The sequence below is a fragment of the Pomacea canaliculata genome, linkage group LG14, assembly GCF_003073045.1.
Source record: "Pomacea canaliculata isolate SZHN2017 linkage group LG14, ASM307304v1, whole genome shotgun sequence".
NCBI classification, from domain to species: Eukaryota; Metazoa; Mollusca; class Gastropoda; order Architaenioglossa; family Ampullariidae; genus Pomacea; species Pomacea canaliculata.
This window is the reverse complement of record NC_037603.1, coordinates 2,554,060-2,578,178: the sequence shown is the minus strand read 5'-3', so window position 1 is coordinate 2,578,178 and position 24,119 is coordinate 2,554,060. Positions and strand designations below refer to the sequence as shown.

Genomic DNA, 24,119 nt, shown 5'->3' with positions numbered 1-24,119 from the left:
CACTGCCAAATGATGTCCCTGTCTACACTGTCAAATGCCTTCTCGAAGTCCACAACAGTTATATAGAGGGAGGACTGCATAGCTGCTGCCTCTGCTTCCTCTGTCAGTTCATGGTTGAAGCGTCTCTTGTCCTCTCTGACATGCCTCTTCACTTCGCGGTTGGCTTCCGAATATTCAGCTCTGAGATCTTCCTTCTCTATGGTTGAACTTCTATTTTAGTCCCTTTCTGCTGCTTCGCCTACTCCCTGGTTGGACTAAAGTTACGTCCTAGTTCCGGACTAAAATTCGCGTAGTCGGGTGCTGTACCCTTGCTGCGGCCAGCCTTAGGCTTTACGCACGAACAGTGCAACCGGACACAGAACAGAAAAGATTAAGCTAAGGGAAGCAACCGTCTTCGTAAGGTTGTGATCAACCTGCAGCAAATATTAATCTACTGTGGTGTAGTACGTCTTCCAAAAACAAAGAGAAAGACGATTATTATGCAAGTAGCGGAAATTTCCTAATATATCTACTATTTCGTTTTTTTTGGTCGAACATTCATTCTGTTTATGAAACCGAAAGTCAAAATCTGAATAATCGAGCGCTGCGATGTCTTACAAAGGATGATATTACTGACGAAAAGACTGCAGACAGACGATCCAAGAGATAAATTACGACAGGAATACCAGCTGTGGTGCATAAAACAACTGTTTGAAAGAAAAAGATACGCACATAGTCCTGAAAGCATTGTAAAGATATAAGCACTTTATGTTAGAACAACCGCGCGATATAACTACAACAACGCACAAAAATATGCCAGTTAATTTATCAGCGAAACATATCTTAGAGGTTTTTTAAAACACAAAATAACATCAAGTCGTTCATTAATAATAGTGTTTATTCAAACCACCCTATCATTATCGGGCTACCGTCTGCTACGCCGATATATATGACTTGGCGCCATTTTCAATACCATGGTTTCACCAAGCTGATTTATTTCTCTACAAGACTGCTTTCTCAGAAAACTTTGCTTACGATGCCTGGAATGAATGAACGAGGTGCTCTTATTGTTTTCGAAGGATGTGATAAAAGTGGAAAATCGACGCAATGTAGCTTACTTGTTGAGAATTTAAACCGATGCGGTGTTCAAGCGGAGCTCGTGAAGTTCCCAGGTTTGTCAGTTTAATAATCTTTATCTATTTTTATATTAATAAATACTACATTATTTCCACGTTTGAATGATGCATGAAATTTTTGTTAAAGTCACAAATGAAGGAATGTGTGAACTGTCGAACGTGGATAAAACAAGTTATCACAAGACGTGTGTAAACTTTAGTTGGTGGGAATGTTACGATACACAACAGGGCAAAGGTGCGATTTGGTGTACGATTTTGTTGAGTTATATCCCAAGGTACTGTTATTTCTTAAGGTTTTTTTTTTTCTTACCTTTAGTTCACAGCTGTGGGCCTTAAAAGTAAATACAAAAGCGTAAGAACCACTCTCTCCACCGAGGCATATTCTCCTAATGCAGGCTGTCATAGTGATATTGTCCATTTTTGCATATCTGTTCAGTAGTTTTTATGATTTCTAGTGATTACCGAGCATAACAAGTGCTATAACTAGAAGGAACGTAGAAAAATTCCTGATTTTTTTTTTTTTTTTTGTCAGACAGGACAACAGAGATTGGAAAGATGATTGACCGCTACTTGCAGAATGCCTGTTTCATTGAGGACCATGCTATTCACCTTCTCTTTGCTGCCAACCGATGGGAACACATGTAAGATGTTTTTCTGATAAGTATAGCCTAGCAAAACCTGAACAGGAAGAGAAGGTAGAGCTACAGACCAAAAAACTATGACAGATGCTTTTATGATGTTTAAATGATAATTAATGATGATTAAAATAAATGGTAAAGTAGACCTGATAGAGACTACTCATTTGTGTGTGTGTGTCGTGGTGGTTTTGTGAGGAAGGTGCTGATCTCCATCTTGCTGCTTCCCTATTCCCAGGTATCCATTCAACAGCTCAGCTGAATCTCTGATGTTAGATACAAAAGGCAACAATAATCTTAATAATAATAATAATGTGCTTGCTTGTATCGCGCAGCATCACGACAAAAATAGAGCGTGATCTCTGCACTGACTGGTAATGAGAAATGAACATTATGTAATGGACAATGATGGTGAGATACGTGCAGGCACACTGAACAGCATAAAGATGAAGTACAAGAGTAGAACATACTGCAATGAACAAAGGTATGAAGGGATATAGATAATATAAAAAGTGCAGAGATGACATAGTTACATAATGGTTCACAAGAAACAATATTGCAAAAGGAGTTCAAGATAGTAATTCAGGGATAGCACTTAGCAAACAGATGTTTTAGGATAACGTTTGAATGTAGCCTTTGAGACAGAGTGGCGAATATGATGTGGAAGAGAGTTCCACTGCTTAGCAGCACAGGGAGAACATCCGTTTTTCGTATGTGACTGTCTTTGTGGGAAGAAAGAAGACATGGCAAATAGACAAACATGCTGCACAGGTTTTAATCCTTGGTTTGAGTGTTATTGTACAAAGTAAGAAGCTGCTTTTTTTGTACACACATATATATATCTCTATCTCTCACTCTTTACCAGGCCTAGCATGACTAAACGTTTGAAAAGTGGAGTGACACTTGTGGTGGATCGCTACTCTTTCTCTGGTGTAGCTTATTCAGCATCTAAACCAGTAAGTACAAAAATAATAATTACCTGGTTTTTGTGTGAGGGGTTTTTCCTTCTTTTTTTTTTTTAGTAAGGGGAAGAAGGCATTCTGGCTCGGGGTATGTTCAATACTGAAGTTTGTAATCTTTCACTCAGTTTATAGGATGTCTTCATTTTTGAGTAATCATTTTTGTTAGTCGATGTGCACATTTATTTAAGAGGGTAAAGGCAGTCCTGTAACCTTTTGGTTGTGAGGTATTAGACAAAGCACATTTATTTTGGGGTCCAATCATCTAAGAGATGCATCCATTCAAATAAGTATACTAAGTAGTATCCATTCAATAGAAGTGCCAGTTGAATGAAGTATGCTGTGCTATGCGGATATCTAATTAGTGAGCATAGTTCTAGTTTGGGACACCATTACTCAAGTCTAACTACTCAACTATCTGCTTCCTTTTGAAAATGTATTTCTTAAAATTTTATTTACATTCTTTTCTAGGGCATTGAGCTTGAGTGGTGTCGTGGACCTGAGAAGGGCTTATTACAACCAGACTGTGTGTTTTACTTAACCTTAAATGCTCAAGAAGCAGCCATGCGGGGAGATTATGGTACTGAAAGATATGAGCAGCAAGATTTTCAGAAAAAAACTGCTTCTGTCTTTGAGAATCTTCAAGATGACAGCTGGAAAGTGAGATACAACCCTGTTTTCATTCATGTGTCTTATAAAGTTGGGTCTGTCATAATATTCTGCTTTGTCTGTCCACCTGCCACTATCTTTTTAAATCCTAGTATTTGAAAGAAACTGGACTATATTTCTAATATAAGACCAAGTGAAGATTTATAGCTGGAAATCAACGCATGTTTCATGTTTTAGTTCTTTTGGCGGAATTTACTTTTAAACTGTAACATTTATTGATTGATAGATAGCTGCATGCATGGGTGCTTGCAAGACCAAAATATCTGTTGGTAAATGCTGGTTTTTTGCCAATATATATAAAACTAATGATAATAAGTCTTTAATGTGGTTTCTTCTGTTCTTGTTTTAATCAGTGTTAAAATATTTCAACAATATTTTTAGAAACTTTCCTTAGATGCAATGTGTTTGTGTTAATGTTACAAGGATCTAAAGGTAGTGAAAATGTATTACTATTATTTTTTTATTTTTGGGATAGGTGATTGATGCTGGGAAAAGTGTTGAGGAACTTTCTGCTAAAATCTTTGAGCAAGCAAAAGACATTGTCAGTTCAGCCAAGCACAGGCCACTTGGATATCTGTGGAAGGAAGATCCTTAGCTGTTGAAACTAGTTGGTGTCAAAACTGAGTCTGCTCTGAATCATTTGTTTTCTGTGTGCATTGCAGAGATTTTTGAAAGCACTTTCAACCAGCATGGATGAACTTTGTCTTGAATGGTAATTCTGAACAACACTGTGGCGACAAAAACAATTTCAAGATAATGCGATGGGAAAGCTGTTCTGACTTATGTAGAATATTGCTATTCTGACAAGACAACAAGAGGTGCAAAATGTAAATGATTAGTTATGTTTATTTAACAGAAAATACACATACCTTTTATTTTACCAGACAACAGAAATTGACATTTGTTAAAATAAGAGCACAGATAAATACAAGTTAGCAAGCAAAATAGAGGTTTTAAGATAGCCTCCAGGATACTGGTTTCAGAATTAAACTTCTTCCTGAACCAGTCTAAAAGTTTTGCAAGTATAGCTGTCTCCCTTCCCCCCTTCTCTCTCAGTCGAATGCAAAGATGAGACAAAAAGCAAAATTTCCAAATAGATGTTTTCTGTATCATAATTTGTCAAAGGTGTCCCACATTGTGTACCTTAGATTTTGATAAAAGAAAAAAAAAAAAAGAGGGAAAGTTGTTTGAATGACCAGAGAAATGCACTAATAAAATTGAGTGATGGACACAATTTAATCTAGTAACACATCTTGATAAATGGACGGGTGGAATTATTAAATCAACTGCCTGCATTTAGAAGCACCCTTACAGTACAAGAGAAAAACCGTCACTGACTTCTATATGCAGAGATAATTTCAGTCCAGGTCTACTTTTAATCTTTGCCTGTCATGAGTGACTGGTCTGAAACACCAAATGACTATCGAGGTCCTTGATGAGAACTGCTTGAAGAACTGCGTGAGCTTGTAGGTGTGCCTGGAATTAACCAACAGTGCATTGTATCTAAGATTGCTGAATGCAGTCATTAAATTTGATTAACTTTGCAAGAATTTATCATAACAAAAAAATGCTAGCATGTATAAAAACTGGAATAGTCTCTAATCCAGCATGCTACACTCTCAGCCGCGTGTTAACACTTACGAACTCCTATCTGAAGAGCTGAGCCACTTCTTTGGCTGGAGCCCAAACTTCTGACGGAGGAAGTACGACTGCTATGTCCCGAAGATACACTGCTTCGAGAACTTCCAGGGGTACCTGATGGTACAATAGCTGGCAGATTGGCCTGCACAAGCATGGCCCCCAAAAAAGCAAAATGTAAGAAGTAAATGACGTGAGAACTAGTGTTAATAGCAACTTGCTTACATTACATTCTCTCTTGCCAGTCAAACATTGCAAGATTATATACTGAATTTCCAAGGCTTAAAGCCCCCCTCCATAAAGCAAAACAAAGTGGTCTATAAACAGGGTTAGATATCAGAAATATAAAGGTTCCAACATTTTTATTCTTTGCTAATAAAGTTACAAGGCAATCAAATATTTAGAAAATTTTATCAACATACAAAATTATAACACTGGTGATGATATCAAAATACTTTAAATTGATTTAGCTGGCAGATAAGTCACTGTCCACAAGAATTGTAGATATTCAAAGAAGAATGCACCTTGTTGATTGTACAGCACAGTAGGAGTTACCTGTGAGAAGTACATGTTGACTGCCTCCATCATGTCTGGATGTTGTCCAACTGCCTCACTAATGTACTTCATGATAGACTTGTTGAAATCTCGCAATTCACGCAGACCAATGTCCCTCTGCAAGAATTTCATACAAGATGTGAAACCTACATTTCACTGAAATAAGCAGATGTGTGTGTGTGATAGAATACTGCAGGAGGCTAGCTTTAATTGCACCCTTGGGTTGCAGCTATAATCATGTATTTTCATCTGCATTCAAATGGGGTTTTTTTTTGGCCAGGGGTATTACACTGGAATTTGTATGATCTTGATAAGCTGGGCAGTTCTTTGTAGTTTACAGTTAAATTCAGGACATTTTCACTGATTTGTTGTATTGACAAATATACACAAAGCATGAAACAAGAGTGAGAGTTGACCAACTATAAGAGAAGAAATTAAAAAAAAACAACAAATTTATTCCATCTTTTTGAAAAGAAGAGTTACAGGTGCATTAATACTCAGGTTCTATGCCATCTGTTCCCCCACCTCATCTGGTGTTGCATCTTTTGTCTTTTTTGCTGACCTCAGCTCTTTAGAACACCGTATATTCTGTACCAAAAAAAGTTTTTAAAAGATGTAAAATTAACAGTTTCAACGACAAAAAATCTAAATAAGCTGGATGCTAGCATTAGCAGGACTAAAATTGTGGCAACAGGGAACCTCATTAACATTTGGGGGTTTTTTTAGCATCGAAATACAGTTACAGAATTTCACAGTTTTTAAGCAGTTTTTATCATCTGATCCTGCAAAATATGCCACAGAGCTAGCAGTTTTGTGTGGCAGTGGTAGGGGTAGAGAATGGCATTGTCAGTTATAATTGCAAATGGCTGAAATGTGTCTTTAGTTATCACCTGTTTTGTCACGCGCTCCAGCTTGGCCCGCTGGTCATCTAAGTCCTTGTTTAGCTGCAGGATTTTGTTCTGGAAACATAGCACTTTCATGACACATAAAAGCTGTGATGTTTCTTCTTTCCACTTTAATAAATGTGGGATTTATATCACCTGTAATCATGCTCACCAAAGGGCATGCTCAGTGCTTAAGTAGGAGACATGGACAGAATACAAAGGTCAGAAGGAGATCAGACAAGTAATAAATTAAAAACATTGGAAGACAGAGGGATCAGGGAACAAATAATCAGAATTCTCAATTTAAATATGTCCATGATAAAAAATTACAGGTACAGAGCCAGTGCTGGGGGGTTAGGAGTGACCGTCCAAGACCCCACCCCCCGCGCTAACAAGTGTGTATGTTGTACCGGCTTCCATAGGCATGGCATCCCCGTCACACCGACTTCGACAGGCAGATACATACAGAAGTTTCTTTGTACAAGTGATTTAATGTATGAATTTTCCAGCGGATAATGATGAAATAGGAAAATTTTCATTTGGCAATGATTTCTCATATATTTTATGAAAGTTTCATGAAATGAACTAAAAATCCCATACATTTTAATCTGTCATTTAGGGTTAAGATTATATGAAACAATACTTAGATTTTAATAACATGGATTGTTATTCTGGAATTTATTCACTGGGATTTCTAATCTTACATCCAAAAAATTGCTGTAGATAAACTATATAAAAACAAACCTTCTTTTCCTCGATCATACCAACATATGCATCCTCATCACGATTTAAGTTATCCAGTGTTGTGCTCATGGTCTGTTTAAAAAACAATGGATAATCCAGAAGAATAAAATGGACAAGAAGAAACACATAGCATCACCCAAGAAATATTTTTGAATATTTCACCATGCACATCCTGACAGACCTGTATATAGAGAACTGCACATACTCTTGTTTTTTTGTCATGCTGCAGCTCAAAAGACACATTCCTATCAGTTCAGCATGAGAGTGAAGGGTTGCACACAGGACGGTCTTGATGTTAAAAATAAGCAGCAGTACCGCTCTAAAGAGCTCCTTTGTGTGGCATTTACCATATTTATTTCTTCATCTATGTAAGCCTGCTATATAGTCAGGAAGTTAATAAATACACTCATTATTGTCGTCATCATCATGATTGTCATTAACATATCTTCTACCTGTAAGTCATCCTGCAACTCCCTTATCTGACGACGTTTATATTTGTACTTGTCCATCACAGCCCGCATCTGCTCATCCAATTGTTGTTTCTTGTCCATCTCGTCACCTGCCAGATATATAGCTCATAGCTAGTGCTGCTTATAAGAACTGTTTTCCCTGAAAAGCTACCGATGAAAAAATAAAACAACAGAAAGAAAGCCTGCAGAAGGTTTTTGCAATTTGATGTTCGAAGATATGTATTTCATAAATGGAGCAGTTTTATTTTTATTTTGCCACAAGTTTATGAGCTAAACGCCACTTAATTTTTTTTCTTTTGTTGTCTTATAGTTTTAAGTGATTTAAAAAAATTAGTGATATTACTGAAATCAAACATTTTACTTCAGTTGTGCACTTCATAAAATTATTATTAAAACATTTTTGCATATGGATCAATCTTTAACCCATCTAGCCTATGTAAATGAGAGAGCTTTAGAACATTTATCTTAAAATTACTTAACAGAATAAGTGGCTAAAAAGAGTCACAAAAACTTTTAATAAAGTAAGTCAGCTGAATTGTTATTTTAACATGAATGCTTCTAAACAAAATTAAGCAAATACAGTCCTGACTCCAATGGAGTAAAACTAAAAGGTACTAACTTGTCTCTGTTATTTTGTTGAAGGACTTGCGATACTGCTCGTTACGTCCATTCATCACCTTCAGCGTGTTCTCCAGAGCCCGGATCTCTTTCTCTGCCTTGCGTATTTGTGCGTCTAGTTTGTCACCTTCACGTTGAAGTTCTTCTTTCTCCTGAGCAGCCTGTCAGGTCATATGGACACCATAGCATCTGTTTTTCTTAATAGACATGCTTTCTAGTCTAATCTCACTTCACAATTTGCATTTCAGAGGTGAACATGCAAAATTTACTGCCACACTCTCCCATTCCCTTCACTGCCATGAGGGCTATTGTGGTTGTCTATCCATCATCCATCCATCCCCATCAATCACCACCACTTCTGCTGCTGCTATATGATCTGAGTTTTATATCCATACCTTGATGACATAATACGCCTGTGATGATTCTTCTCCTTCAGCAGGAGCCATTGAAATCATCAAAATTTCATACCTGAAAATATTATCTGATGTGATTACTTTTTCATTCTGTGATAAATTATATACCAGATTAATCAGTTCTGCATCTTGATTTTTATTATTTGTCTAAAGAAGGATTTCATAGTATTGAATCGCTCTTTTTTTGTCTTGATCTATCAACAAGACTGATTGACTTGCAGATTCATGTTTCTCTCACTTTTTTTAACCCAATGTAGTTAACAGGTTTTCTCTATTGTTATGATGGAAATACTGCTGCATTTTCCAGTGTATGACACTTAAGTAAACAGGCAACAAGATCTGATACAGGGCTCATTCCTACTTCAGAGATTACCCATTTCACTAAGCTATGTCTATCTTTTTTCCTCTTTTGAAATAAATAGGTCTGACATGGCTAAGTGTGTTAAGAGAATACAACTCATCGAGAATCTCCTGCAAAAAAAAAAGCGATAAGGAAAATGGAGAATAACATCTGAGACAGGTCAACCAAGAATCCATGTCCCTACCTCTTGCGCAGCTTGTCAATCTTGGACATGCGCTCGTGAAGCTCTGCACTGATCTGCTGCCGCTCTGTATCTGCAGCCCTGTACTGAGCTACTAGCATATCCTTGTGAATTGCAATCTCCTGCATGCGCTCCTTCATTGCCTGCAAGAATGATGCAGCTTGAATTAAACTTCAAATAACGTGATGGGAGAGGATGAATGTCTACATGTACCACTGCTACAGATGTTGCCATGAGTTTATCTCTTCATATTTCATCACTTCATTTCTGCAAATGTTACTGCCAGTTTATCTGAACAAATGCGCTATTGTCAGTCCAGATGTTATGGTTCATTTCTTTTATTTATTGCTACATATTCACTAATGCTATCTTACCACCTCCACAACCAGCCTATAATTCTTTTCAAGCCTATATTCTTTTCCTAAATTCTTTTTAACCAGCCTATAATTCTTTTTCAAGTTTATCATCATTCTTTTTTTATTAACACCACTGCTACAGCAACTCTCCATGCCACTAAGTGGCACTCATTTCCACAGCTGGACTCTCACTGTGACATAGCCATACAATTCCTGTCATTGGATAACTCCAGCAAGCTCTCCACTCCGCATTCAGCACTCTCTTTGCACATGGCGCTGAAAGCTCACCGTCTCTAACTGCAGTCTTCGCTTTTCTTGAGTAAGAACATCATCAGATTTTGAGTTTAGCATATCCTTCAGGCGCTTGACCTCCAGCTTTTTGATATTCTCATCAACCATCCGGTCCTGAGAAGAGGAAAAACAAGCACATATTTCTCTCATGAGACTTGGTCAGACATGGCACTGAAATTATTGCCATCAAGAAACATCAGCAATTATTAGTATGCACTATACATGGTTAGGAAGCTTGTGTGTTTCAGTGATTCGAAGAGCTGTGCTGAAGGGAGCCATCCAAGTCAGACAGGTCTAAGAGTAAAGCCAGATAAAATGTGATCCTGGTCCTTCAGAATACGGGATTTATCTCAGGGCTAACAACCATGACCTGTGAAAAATAGATCATTTTGCAGAAACTGCAACAAACAATTCTTTCATCAATATGGGTAGAGGTTGCTCAGGGCGTTATGAACAGTGCAGCATGGAGGCCATCAAGAGGGCCATAACAATGGAGCTGAGGGGCATCCCAAAAGAATCCTTCCAGCAGTGCAAAGAAGCATGGCAGAGAAGGCTGGACAAGTGCATGCGACTTGAGGGAGATTACTTTGAAGGGGAAACCATGTAGCTGGAATTGAAATAAATAGCTTTTTCTGAAAGCAAGGAAGATCAAAGACAGCTAATCACTAAACAGTTAAGGCAGAGATGGAAGAATTAAATAAATGTTGGCAGCTTAGATAGCCAAAGGCAAAAGTAGGAGACATTTATTGCAGCCCTACACATCAAGGTGTAATAGGAATGAATGAATGAAGGAAAGATCACTGACCATCTAATCTTTGCCACTCTCAAACACACACACACATGTACCAAAAAAAAAACCCCAAAAAACCAAAGCCACTCATTAAAGTAGATCAACAGAAGGAGGCATATTACTATGAAGCTTGAAAAAGAAATGTGAATTCAAGCATGACATCCGCCATGAAAACATGAATTAGTGACATGAAAGTTCATCGTGAGAATGACAGCATGTCAGTCAGATTTCTAATGAAGACTTCTTTCAGAAATGTTTGTGAATAACAATACAAAGTATTATTATTAAATAAGCAGAAAATCAAGAGTCATTACTACTGCTTTGTGTATGTGTGTGTGCGCATACATGTACATGTGAGCAAAAACATGTCATAAATCTTGCATGGTTAATAAAAAAAAACATTTCACCTGTTTGTTCTTGATCACACTCTTTAACTCCCTGTCAGCAACGCTATTGTATAGAATTGTTTCCTCTATCTTTGTAGTAAGACCAGCCTTTTCTCCACTAGTTTTCTCAAGCTGACTAGTCACACGCCGTACGTCATCCTGCCACAGAAAAAATATGCATTAACTTAAAGTGATACTTCAGGCAAGGTCAGATAATGATATTTACAACAGTAAGATTTTAAGGAGGATGCAGACACTTTGACATGGGTTGATCATTACATTTTTATTTAGATAATAATTATACTAGACTTGATGCACATAAAAGAAGATTAAACTGCTCTTGGCGCAAGATATATATTTTATATATACATAAAAGAATATTTATTTTAACCGTAGCTGAAAATGGCTTGAGCAACCTGTAACCGTTTCACTTGAATAATCAGGACGGAGTGAATATTGTTCTTTTCATTAAGCTCCTCCTGTAACTCATGCTGTCGCTTTTCTAGATTCATCAATTCTTCATTGGAATGTTCTCCTTGCATACGACTGATACGCCGCTCCAGTTGTTGAATGGTGTAATCCTGTAAATGGATCATAAATTTGAAAAGAAAATCTTCACAATCTAGTCAAAATCTGCCTCAAGGACTCCCAGGAAAGCTTTCAACACAAATAACCTGCTTACTAAAGAAGTTCTCACAAACCATCATTAACTGCTAAATATTTTAGTAATACTGATAATGATTCCAGCAATCATGAATAGGTACGTTATGCACACTATATTTCCTATTACTATTACAACATTTTCTTTACTATTTATATTTATTGATTGAATTTGCCTACAGTCTCACTGCTGAGTATTTTAAATGCATATTTAGAAACAATAGACATATTTTTCCTGCTTTATTTATTCTTGCAACAAGTTACTAAAGTGGGCAGGGGTGGGAGGATAATCCTCAGCTTGTTGCCCATTCACACTTGAAAGACCATTCTTCAAATAACTGGGTTTACTTCATGACAAGATAGTAATCCACAAGCAGTTTGCAGCTTAATGTCATCACGGCTAGAGTCAGTGGGAGAGATGGAAACACCACACCTTATACACAGATGAGAAAAGACAATGATAATGATGCAGTAAAGATAATAACCATGAAGATGTTTTTACAATGATGAAAACAATAACAGCAGTGTTGGTGGTCAAGACAAGCAAGAAAGATGCTGACCAGGCTGCACAATAGATCTGCCAGTCCCTCACCTGTTTGTAGATAATCTCTTGCTGCTTCAACGCCTCAGTGTCCAGGCGCATGATCTTGCTGATAAGGTTACGTTGGGTTGCTTGGCTGCCCTGTAGATGAACACATCTCATTGCTAAATATGGCTTTCAGAATGTTCTGTCAGATATTTCTCTAAGAATTTACAGTATACCTTTCTCTATTCATTGGTATTCCAGACTGCATCCAAAAAGTCTTCTAAATCTTTTTCAATTGCCCATTATACTCCTTTGCAATTTGTACTGTACAAGGCATGCTCTGAGTCAGTTGAATAAGTGGACAGAGGTGTATGGTGTTTGGGGGTGATGAGTTTGGGTGAGGGTGTGCATGAGTGTGTAGGCACACTTAAAAATATTCTTCAAAACAAATATATTCTTTCACGTTTCAAACTATACTTTTCAATTGTAAATACATATGTGTAAAATAATTTCCGTTCCCTCTTGGCCAGCAAGCTAAAGTTGGCATATACTGTCAAGAAATTTGTAAAATTATAAGCCTTGTGACCTGAATGGAAGACTCAACGTCTTTCTCATTGCGCTGAGCGTCATGAAGCTCTTCTTGCTTTTTGAAATTAATGTCACGTAAAGTCTTCAGATCTTGGTAAAGGTCCTTCTGACGCTTCTCCTCATTGTTCAGAAACTCATCCATCTGGGCTGCACGCTCCTCAGCACTCAAAGTGGACTCTGTTGCCACCTTCAACTTCTCCACCAAAGCCTTACGAAGGTCTTTGGCTTGCTTCAGTCTGTAGGAAGAAGCAGCACAGAAGAGTCAAGTTAAACATTTCGAGACTTCTGGCGCATGCAGATGATAAAAAAAAACAACTTATGGAACTAAATATCCACAAATGTTCTTCTTAATAGCTCTCAGGTATTTCTTCAGCAAAGTGGGCTTCAAAAATTAGATTTCAGAACACACTTACCCTCATAAAAAAATAAAGTCCTACAGCAAATTATGAAGCTAACATGGCATTGTTGGCTAAGGTTTTCCTTGATGAAAGCACCGGCCAAGGCTCAGGGCCTACAAGATCAAGAAGACCAAGACGACTCATTGGTTGAAGGGTATCAGCTGTGATCTTGTTTGGAGTCGAGATGTGCATCACCAAGTGAGAAAGGACTATGGATGATTGGTAAAGAGAAAACATCATGTCGGATCATTCATGGCCCAGATCAACAATGACTGTGTGTCCCTCCAGCAAGCTCCAGGGTGGGGATTGCAAAAAAATGTACCACTGGAGCCTAACTACCAACAAAGCTGAGAGAAGGACCTTCCATTAATACATGGAACATCCACACTGCAAGACCTTTCCAACAAATTGTGCAGATTGTGTGAATTCATATGGAATAGAGACTACACAAGTACAGGTGTGCATTCATTCAAGCTTCCCTGTTGCTCTAGCAAGAATGAAGAAACACATGCATGCTGTTAACTTTCTAACCCTAACATCCAGAGAAAAACTGACTAAGAAGCATAACAGCATGACCTTTTCATAACAAAAGCAAAGTCATGATTAACGGCAGAACAGATCTTTACAGGAATAAAGTATTATTCAAGAAGGTGAACAGTTCTTGGGAACCACCCTTTCCAGAGATAGCAGCTCTATGTGGCAAATATTTGCATCAGGATTACAAGTGACAGCATCAATGGCCAGGCTAGACAGGATTTGGCAAAGCAGCATCACCACATTTGGTACCAAGCGCAGACTGTATGAGTAGACAGAAGAATTGGTTGGCAAACACAATCTGTTCATTTCAAGCAGAACCTGCTCAAGCCTAAGTGGTGAGCCTTGTCATCTGTTTCATCTATACAGTTGCTCCCCCTGACAATCAGTACCACCAAACCAGCATAACTGCTTGTTAATTGGTATCAGTCAAGGAATGTCTGTATGTGCCATCCTAAACAAAACTGGCACAGATCTTTTTGTTTGCAAAATGGACCATTTTAAAAATTAAAGATGAACACCAAATATATTTGCAAAGAATATGCTAGATATATAAATAACTTTGATTTCATGAAAAGAACTTTTTAACTCTTTTTGGCTTAGCCACCCTTCTCCCCCAACTTTCTCAGCTAAATGGATACAATCATATTTACTGTATTTACAACTAGGAGTAAAATTCAGTGTAGAGCTCACTTGATGGTCTTGTCCTGTACATCTTTTTTAAGTTGCGTGACTCTTGACCTGGTGGTTTCCAAGTCCACCGCAGTTCTGTCTACAGTTCTCTTCAAGGTCTCCAGCTAGCGGATTCACAAACAAGTGAAGTAGAATTTTCTTGTCAGTTATAATGTCTTTAAAGTAAGCTTAATAAGCTATATTTGTTAGAAATAAACATATGTTAAAAATATGCAGTTAAGTGTGATAATGATGAAGATGATGAGTTATTAAATGTTTGAAGTTAAATCGAAGAGAAAAATTTGAAGCCTTTATTGACATTTTCATTTACAGCGCTTCATTATATTTATAACCATGTATCATCAACAAAGACCAAGGTCAGTTATAAGTAATTATGTTTATGCTTTTTTATTCTACACATAGTTATTAAAAGATATTTTCACAGGTTAAAAAACAAGGGTGAACAAAGTAGGTGAACAACATGAATTGGGTGTAATTTTTCACTTCCTAAATGATCCTCATTGCAAAAACTGACCAAAACACCAAGGGCCTGCAACTGCAACAGGAATGTCTGATAGAAAAAGAAAAAGGGGGTGCTGAAAAGAGAGAAAAGGGGAAAAATAAGACAGTGCCTTTACAATATTTGATGACTGTTCAGTCTTATAGGGCATATTTATAGAACTGAGGAATTAGGTGGAAGCATCTGCTATGTCATTCAATATGAAAACAAATCAAGGATGGGGTGACTGTCAGTGATTTATGACATTAATGATTCAGAAAAAGAGCACACATGGACAGAAAGAGAAGAAGGCAAAAAAGAATGACATCAAGCTAGAGAAAAATGAGGCATCAAACCAGAAGAGTGTGAGGCATGAAACCAGCTCATTTGAAACTGGAAGTTTCATTGTTTAAAAAGAAAAACTTTTCACTAGCCTCATCTGAAAACTGGAACCTCTGAGAATCAAGTTCCTGGTATTCAGTTCGGAGCTTCCCCAGTGTTCGCTCTGCAAGAAAAATTTTCTTCTCTTGTTCTTGGTTATTTTCAATCTCATTCTGCAGAAACTGCTGCTTGTCTCGGATAGCTTCCTCTTGGTGGCGAACTTGGATTTTGATTCGTGCCAGTTGCTGTGCACATTGAAAAGAACATTAGCTCAGACAGAAAACTATGTGACTAGAAGAAAATTCAAGAAATGGTTCTTGCCTTTTTTCCTTTGTATGTATGCTGATTTTAAAATAAATGGCATGTTAAAGCCATTCTCTCTTGCACCTCACATTAAAGATATTTTACACCATTACTGCAAATACATGTCCTGCACTAAGATTCTTAAAATGAAAGAAATAAAATAAATGTCCAATGGATCTGTAGACTAGTAGCTCTTTGCTGTTTGTATTTACCTAAAATAAGCACTGATTCAGTTTATCCTGTCAAGATGAGACCTGTACAACTATACTTGAGATTATTCTTTAACTTGTAAGCAGAATGTTATCTGGGTCAGAACATACTAATGCCAAAAGATCCATCTCCTTGTCTCGTCGCTGCATTTGTTCAATGGTGAACTCCCACTGCTGGATCAGGTCTTGTCGCTCAGCATGGGCTTTACGGAAGTCCTCAGCTGTTTTGTCCAGCTCCATCTGATAGTGAGATGAGAGTAGGTATGATTTTTAATTCACTCTATACACAGTCCTTCTTAAATTTTTCTTGTAGGTAACAGATTTTTTTCCTTTAAGTAAAAGTTTTGGAGAGAGAGAGTGTGTATATGTGCATATATATAAACTAAAATGTACAAAGTCAAGGTGAACATCTACAAACTTAATTCTTACATAAAAAACTTTTAACTGCTTTAATAAAAAAATTCAAGAAGTATTCAAAAGCTGATGCATAATTTTTAACAATTTTTATGATTCAGATTCTGGTGGTCAGGAATTTAGCCATAAGCTTTAAGTTTCTATCAGGGGAAAAAAATATATTGAAAGTATTGTCACAGACCTGTGCCACAATGGTTGAAGTTGTTTCATGATCCAGCTGTCGACGTTTATGTTGAGATTCCTCTGTCATTCTCTCCAAAGTCAGCATCAACTCCTGATGATTATTAAAAGTGCATCATCTGCATTTGCCAATGATGGCTTTATGTAACATTAGCAACAGATATAAGGTAATCTACCTAATACCCTTTTTTTGAAGCATCATATCACTCTAATGGGCAATTTGCGATTGTGCTGGTGTACAATAAATTCTATAGCAAATAATTTTTTAAAGTTTGTAGAATGAAACAATAATGCTAGTGATCATAAGCTAATGCATCCTCAAAAATATCTGCTTGTAAATGCACACAAATATGCAGACTGACTTGAAAAACTTTCTAAAAATAAACTACGGGAAGATAAAGGACATGATATATTCAAGCATCAACATGGAAATCTTATTACTTTTATTTTACTCTCATCTTGACGTGTGTACTTCTGCAAAGCCATTGAATCCTCATCCTTGCGAGCTGATTCCTCTAGCCAAGCCTCCAAGGCTTGTTGGTCCCAGTTCATCTGCGACTTCATCTGCTCCAGCTTCTGAGTTTGCTTGAATATGTTGTTCTGTGTAAAGCCAATGACATGCAAACTGAGATGCAGAGTAAAGGACATCTAGTGAGATAAGAAGCCTGGATTTGAACACAAAGATATACAATATATAATTAAGCAATACACAATAACATGCATTGGCATAGATATAATAAATATGCACAGGACTGCACAAATACTCTAGCACCATGTTTCTCAACCTTTTACTTGTGACATCCCCCAGTTGAAAAAAGGTAAGTCCGCGTGGCCCCCTTAGCCAGGTAATTTCACTAATACTGATACGAGATATGAGAAACTTAAAAAAAAATGACCGCCTTTGCACCCCCCTCCTTGTTAGCACATTGTTGAGAACCACGGCTCTAACAGGTATCATTAGGTCATCCTAAAAATTTTCATCAGTTCTGTGATGAAAAAAATTGGAAAGAAAAACTGGAAAGAAAAAAAGTTGGAAAGAAATGCCTTCTAACTAATAAAAACTGAAATTATGTAGTCTGCATTTAAAGACTTTAAGGCTAACTTGGGGGACAATTTCATTATTTGCATAAGATTTTATTAGAAACAAGAAGAAACACCAAATGCTGATGACATTCATGCTGTTTTTGTAGCTATACTATCAGAGCTCACAATCAATTCCTTTCTTTTTAGACCAGCTGTATGTTTTCTTTTTGCACAGAGCTTTGAGCCTACCTTTGCTGGTTGGGAAAAAGTGTTATATTATTATTATCATCATCATCATCATTGAGAAAAAATCTAAGAAGAAAAGATTGTATGATCTGTATCAATCAAATCATCATTTATTCTTTAATCCAGTACACAGTATTTACAATAAGTTTACAATAAGATAACCTAAGAAAGCAATGAAGGTAGCAAGAAAATAGTAAAACAGTAAAAGAAGTAGGGCATTAAACATAATTATATAGTATGGGAGACAAAGAAGAGTAAAAAATAAACACACACACACACACACACACACACACACACACACACACTCTGTTTACCTCGTAGATATTTCTTCGTTCCTTGAGTTCACCCAGTTCTTTATTAAGCCTTATAATCTCCTGCTTTAGACGACCTTCTTCTCGCTGAGCTATTTTTAGCATGTGATCCTCTGTCTCGATCTCATTTTTACGTGCTTCAACCAGCCCCTACATCATCACAGGAACAAAATCATCACAGCAGTGTCATTCTAAGCCTAAGAAGAATTGAAAAGAGTGTACAAGACAGTAAAAGTTACAAGGTTACAGGCGTCAGCAGGTATAGTTGTAAATGTTTGCATCTTTCCTGCGTAGTTTTCAATGAATAAGTTTGTAAGTTTGCACTGGCTGGTGTTCTTTATTTAATTGTTGACGGTCTCTTTGGAAGATTTGAATAGTCTGTGTGTAAGAGTTGAAACTGCAGTAACATTAATTAGTATCAAACTTAAGTTGAAATAATTCCATAAGATGTGTAATTGTGTATGTATGAGGTTATATATATGCATATATAATTCCTATTTGCTACATGATATATTGCTTACCTGTGTGTGAACAAGTTCTTGTCGCACATTTTTGAGGTGTTCACCCATTGCAAAGACACGGTCCTCTGTCTCATCCAGCTCATTTTTGTGTCCTGTTACTATTTGTTGCTTGCGTTGGACCTAATTAAGCGGAGTCAAAAAAAAAAAAAAAAAATTAAACCTCTATCACACGCGCACGCGCACACTTCATACACATATAGACACATGGACAAAAATACACGAAATTTCACTATGAATTTTTATGCATTTAAGTACGTTAAACGACCAAAAATGTATGTTAAATAAATTTAGTTCATTTACCTCGTCTTCTAGCAATTTATTGTCAGCATTAGCAACCGGCATACTCAATCCTTCATCCCAGTCTAGCCCAGCTAGAATATTTTCACGATAATTCATTGTTGAGCCTGATGTGATACACAACGAAACACACAAAAAACGGAGACACGATCACTAAAGATTTTTTAGTGGCGAGCAATGTTTCTGATTACTCTGGTTACCAAAAGCCCCGTATGAACGCAGTCATGGGGAGCCACTCTCAGATAGGAGATTTGTTCATAGTGGTCACTTCCCCTGGACTGTCTCTAAGACTACACGTACAAGTAACTTGATGCTATTTACCGATTTTAATTAAAGATCAAAGTAGTTTGTTTTTTGTTTTTTTCTTCCATGGTTCAACATTAGTGTGCAGACATTTGCTTGGCAAACGTTTTGTATTTATAACTTTATTTTAAGTAAGATTAGTTGGTATAATTACAAATTACCAAAAAGTGCAATCATACTTTCATTGTTACAAAATTATACATGTTATTTTAGAGTTTTAAAAAAGGCTTTATTTGTTGTGTAAAGAGTTAGTTTGTACTATATGATTTTTTTTTTTTTTTGCATAGAGAGCTACCAGAATTACGACAACAAGTAAGCGAGCAGACAAAATAGGAGAAACTTTGTTAGAAGAAATGACCAAAGATTTCACTGCTATGAAAGCTGTGAAAAAAGATTTAAATTAATAGTTTGAAAAAGAAAATATGAGAAACGCAGAAATAGTCTAGAAGTAACGAGGCAACAAGTGAATGATACCAAAAAGGGTGAGAAAAGAGCAAAAGTAACATTAGAGATATTCTGGAAATATTGTAAGTAGGTATTTTTTTTAATAAGCTCAACATATGTTTGACAGCTATAAAAGTGTTTTATATCATTTTATAACCACCGACAATCATCCTTGCAAACAGGTGTCACATCCAGAAAGAACATATGGTGAGCCAAAATCAGTTGGTTCTCATTGTCGTGGTAAAAACCATTTTGCCACTTCACCACCACCCGCTGAATCATAGCTTATTGAGCCCAAATGGACGGACAATAATTAGTCTTGTGGTGGCATTACATAGCTCCATCGAAGGCTGAATGAGGAAGGGGTGGCTTCCTAAGGGTTATAATTCTTCACCTCCATTTTAGAGGAGCTGGAAGGTAGCATGTACGTGAATGCGTTTCAGGGTCTAAGATGTCTTCACATAATGAAAATATGCTGATTAGATTTTTTTTATATTTGTGTGATTACAAGAAGAGTGCTGCAGGTGGTGAAACATTATCTCATTGTAGAAAACTTGTTGTTTGATATATTTGTGTACACGTCTCTCTCGCTCTGTGCCCCATCATGATGGTTTTATACAAACACATACTATGGTGTTCGCTTTGTATACGAGCAACAGAAGAAATGCTAATGTTTTAATTAAAGAATTGAAACAAAGATTGATAGATTATTACAAGCAATAATGGAGTGAGAAGTAAACTAGTAGTGACCACTTTTATCCTTATCATTGTTTTAAAAGCAGTCTCTCCCAGTCTTCCTATTTGCAGAATCTAAAGTTCTAAACCATATAGGGATGAGAAATGCCCTAGTCAGATTCAGACTAAGTGTTACTAACCTTAAGTGCTCTAAATTAAGCAATATAACAGACTCAAGCATTGGTTAAAAGGATCCCTTCTGCAAAAATATTGAAGAACTGAATTACATTTTTTATTGTGTTGTCCACAATATACTAGATTATGGAAAAAAATTCATCCCTCCCAAATTTTGGTGCTACCCTTCCCTATCCCATTTTTGAATACTCATGATATAATCTCCATCCTAGCAAGTTATATATACAGTGGAATTAATTTGAGAAACTCCATCAGCTAATTGTAAAGTTCTGTTTTATAGTAAGATTAATATGTTTAACTTGTCCTAATTCATTGTCAGGCCTAAGGCACTGAGTATATTTTTGGGATATCGCTTTATAATATATTTATCTGACCATAAACTTTCTTGCCCACTAGATACATCCAAAGACATGCATATATTTGTGCTTCTCCAAAAGGCATATATTTATGAGTTTAAATGAATCAGGGCATCAGCTTGATTACAATATAGGTACATTTATTATTTGTATTTGGAACTGCAATGCCAACTGCTAGTTAACACATCTGTGTAAATATATTTTTATGTTTTTACATTACCCCACTTCAGTCATGGCCCATGGTCTGCACTGAATAAAGTCAAAGTCATTGTGTGTGTGTGTGTTGTTCACGTTTGCCTGTTTTTTGTTGCACTTGGAGGTCAGCTTTCAAGATAAAGTATCAGTCATCAACAGAACATCAAGGGACATTGGTGACACCCTTAGTTCCTGGAGGAGCCTATAGGAGCACACTGGGGATAACATCAGGTAGAGCGTATGTTAAAGGTGGTGCTTTAGTCTATTGTGCCCTTCCTGTGGCGAAAAATTGTCATCTGGTCTAATCTGTACAGATGGTGGTAGCTGTCTGGTGGCTGGAGTGGACTGTGCAAAACTTTGATGATAGCCTTCATCTAAGTTAGGTTGACTTTGTTTTTTGTGTTCTGCCTGTCTTCAGCTCCTAGTTTTGCCATTCTGTCAGCCTGCTCATTATCTTCAATATCACAGTGTGAGGGTATCCACTGTAGTACCGTCTTTAGGTAATTAATATTTCTCAGTGCTGTTGTCAGTTTAGGTAGTCCGGTTATTGTTGCAGCACAGACAGGACATCTTGTAAGTCTCAGACTACTTTTTCAGAGCTTCAGCTTCGGCTCTGTAGTTAGTAAGTGCAGTGAGAGCCTGTTGCTATGGCTACCGTGTGTCCATCGGGTACTGGATGTATACTCCCAGCTCTTCCATTTCAGATGGTGTCCATCGCTGACCCATCTGGGTAAGCCCGTATCCATGCTTCTTTAAGGTACTTTTCTTCCATCATATGACAAGGATCAGGGTTTTCTTGCTTGCATCCCTGTGTTCGTCCCTGGAGGGGACATAAGGGAATTGTGGTATAGACGGCAATTACAGCTGTTCTCTCATTCCAGGAAGGAGGATCACTAGAGGTGTGTGTGTGTGCTTGTTTATTTTTTTGTTTGCAAGGCTCGTCCATGGATCACGACTGAGAATCTTTGTACTCGAAATGAATGCATAATGAAGCCCGACAATAATAGCATTCTTTTCACCATCTCACTGTAATTACATCAAACACAGCTGCCACATTTTTCTTCATATTTAGTAGGGTAGGGTGGAAGCCCATGACAGAATTCTTTTCAGGGAAGAATTCTGTGTCGTTCAAAAGTAAATCATTTATAAATTTAGGTGTAAAGCAAGTCATTTTGGCCGCATAAAATGATAACATTTTCCTGTCCGACAACCGATTTGTCTTTATTCTGCAAGAGGTCAAGATTCCTAAGTAATTTATCATAAAACCTGAAAGGTCACAAGACCTAGATATTGATGCCAGACAGAGAGTAATCCACAAACTGTTTACAACTACAAACATGTTGGCAGAACTTGTATCCGGTCGACTTGTCAGGTACACAGAGAGCGTGCTTCAAGTCTTCTGCGCAGGAGACTTGGAGAATCTTTGCCCTTGCCTTATTTTTTCCCCTCTCTAAACCCCCATCTCTCTCTCAACATCTATATACATTCCCTTTGCTGCAATACAGCTCGCACATTACACCGTAGGGTCGAACCACGAAAAGTTCCTCCGCTGCCTGCAACTATCGTCTGAACCCAGAGTTACCCGACACCGGCCTGATGCCCCTCCGTGTCCCTCACATGGTTAGCTCCAGCTCCAAAGTTGGTAACGAGCGCTTTTTAGTGCATTAGTGCACAAAGCACAGAAGTAAAGGGACCTGGCAAGGAGATGGATGGCAGAAGTATTCATAGGTGGAAATGAGGCCTGCAGTCTTTTCTTTTTTAATCCTTTCTTGTCAGCATGACAGCCAAAAAGCACTCATGAAACATTTACCATCCTAAAAATTTGCGAAGCCATGTAGACTACTTGACAAAAGTTTGGAATTTTCAACGAGACTTGACGTGCGTTTTGATGAAATTGTACGATGGGACGAGGTTTGCATAACAGAATACAATCATTTTGTTCTGCGGTATCACATTCATAATCGCTAGAAATATGTATGAATTACCACTGACAGTCAGGCCTATGATAGATTGGTGGCAACTTGTTGAGTTTTTCTTTCTCTCCACCAACCTTTTTTTTTTCTTTTTTTTTTTTTTTGAGTTAAACCAAAGATTGAAGAGAGGTTAGGCCTTGGTCATAATAAAGAATCTATTTTTCGTTTGCTTTCTAATGCAAGATGCAAATCTTTTAAGTTACTTGCCATTGTAGACAGTTTTACTATTGCTATGACTGACATTAATACACGACATATCACTGATGCTACTAGCATCGCACTTTATGGAATAATCTTATACAGTTCTGTAAATGAAAATTATCTACGGAGGACGAGGAAGACATCGCCAGTAACGTCAACATATTAACATCATTATCGCCATGATTACAGGTTTGTTAACGGCGTAGATGTGAACCAGGGTCATCAGACAATTCTTTCATCTTCGCTCGTTTCCCTAAGTGTATATATGTATATGGCAGGCGTACAAGAATGGGGAAGGGAGATGGAGTGGAGGGGGAGAGAATGTTAACCTATTCAGACTACATCACAACAGCGTAGTTTCTACGTCCATTATCGAGTCACTAATAGGGGTATCAGGTTGGTGAGGGCAGTAGTAAGGATGGGGGAGAGGGAGAGAACTAACTGCCTTGGTGCATGTGCACATGCGATTCCAGTGGCTGCTTCTATCACACGTGTTGCCTACCTGAGCAAACATCTTTAGCTCCTCCTCTGTATACCTGACTTTGCTACTTAGATTTTCCCCCTCCCCCCTTCAGGTAAAAAAAAAGTCACCTTCCGACGCCCGCCACTTCTCTCTAGACTTGGAAGAGACTCACCTGACATTTCCGTTCTTATCGCTCCCTATTTTTTCCCCTTCCCTTACCTCTTCTTGGGGGCAAAAATGCCTGCTAGGGACTTCGAGCTCGCATGCCACAACAGAGCTTCATCAGTGAAGGGGTTTGGTGAGGTGAATCTGTTATCTGCGTCTGGCATCGGTTAGCTCTGTGGCTGCTGCAGTTCTGGCTGGCACCCCTGCGGCACCCCGTGCATGGCTTTTCCTTTTCGTCCTAAGCGCTCCTTGTGTGTTCACCTTTGCCTCCCACCCCTCCACCCTCTATACCCCTCTCCGCTCCACACCTCCGCAAGATCTG

General features: G+C 37.7%; 2 protein-coding genes across 2 annotated transcripts; one reads left to right on the top strand and one right to left on the bottom strand.

The window, feature by feature from the left end:
* Window positions 1-357: 357 nt before the first annotated feature.
* LOC112555216 (thymidylate kinase-like) lies at window positions 358-4,612 on the top strand. Its single transcript, XM_025223511.1, has 5 exons — window positions 358-1,151; window positions 1,648-1,756; window positions 2,616-2,706; window positions 3,181-3,369; window positions 3,854-4,612. Exons 1-5 carry the CDS (start codon window positions 929-931, stop codon window positions 3,971-3,973), a joined length of 732 nt encoding a protein of 243 aa, XP_025079296.1. The 5' UTR covers window positions 358-928; the 3' UTR covers window positions 3,974-4,612.
* On the bottom strand, window positions 4,207-19,044 carry LOC112555202 (coiled-coil domain-containing protein 39-like). The gene is made up of 23 exons (XM_025223488.1): window positions 18,831-19,044; window positions 18,531-18,650; window positions 18,013-18,159; window positions 16,871-17,029; window positions 16,431-16,523; window positions 15,947-16,075; window positions 15,377-15,568; window positions 14,465-14,568; window positions 12,838-13,075; window positions 12,318-12,407; window positions 11,482-11,646; window positions 11,087-11,224; window positions 9,887-10,003; window positions 9,246-9,385; window positions 8,683-8,755; window positions 8,289-8,448; window positions 7,652-7,758; window positions 7,200-7,271; window positions 6,462-6,530; window positions 6,097-6,159; window positions 5,572-5,688; window positions 5,020-5,161; window positions 4,207-4,854 (listed from the first exon to the last, which is right to left on the bottom strand). The coding sequence occupies exons 1-23, from the start codon at window positions 18,924-18,926 to the stop codon at window positions 4,799-4,801; spliced, it is 2,787 nt and encodes a 928-aa protein (XP_025079273.1). The 5' UTR covers window positions 18,927-19,044; the 3' UTR covers window positions 4,207-4,798.
* Window positions 19,045-24,119: the final 5,075 nt, after the last annotated feature.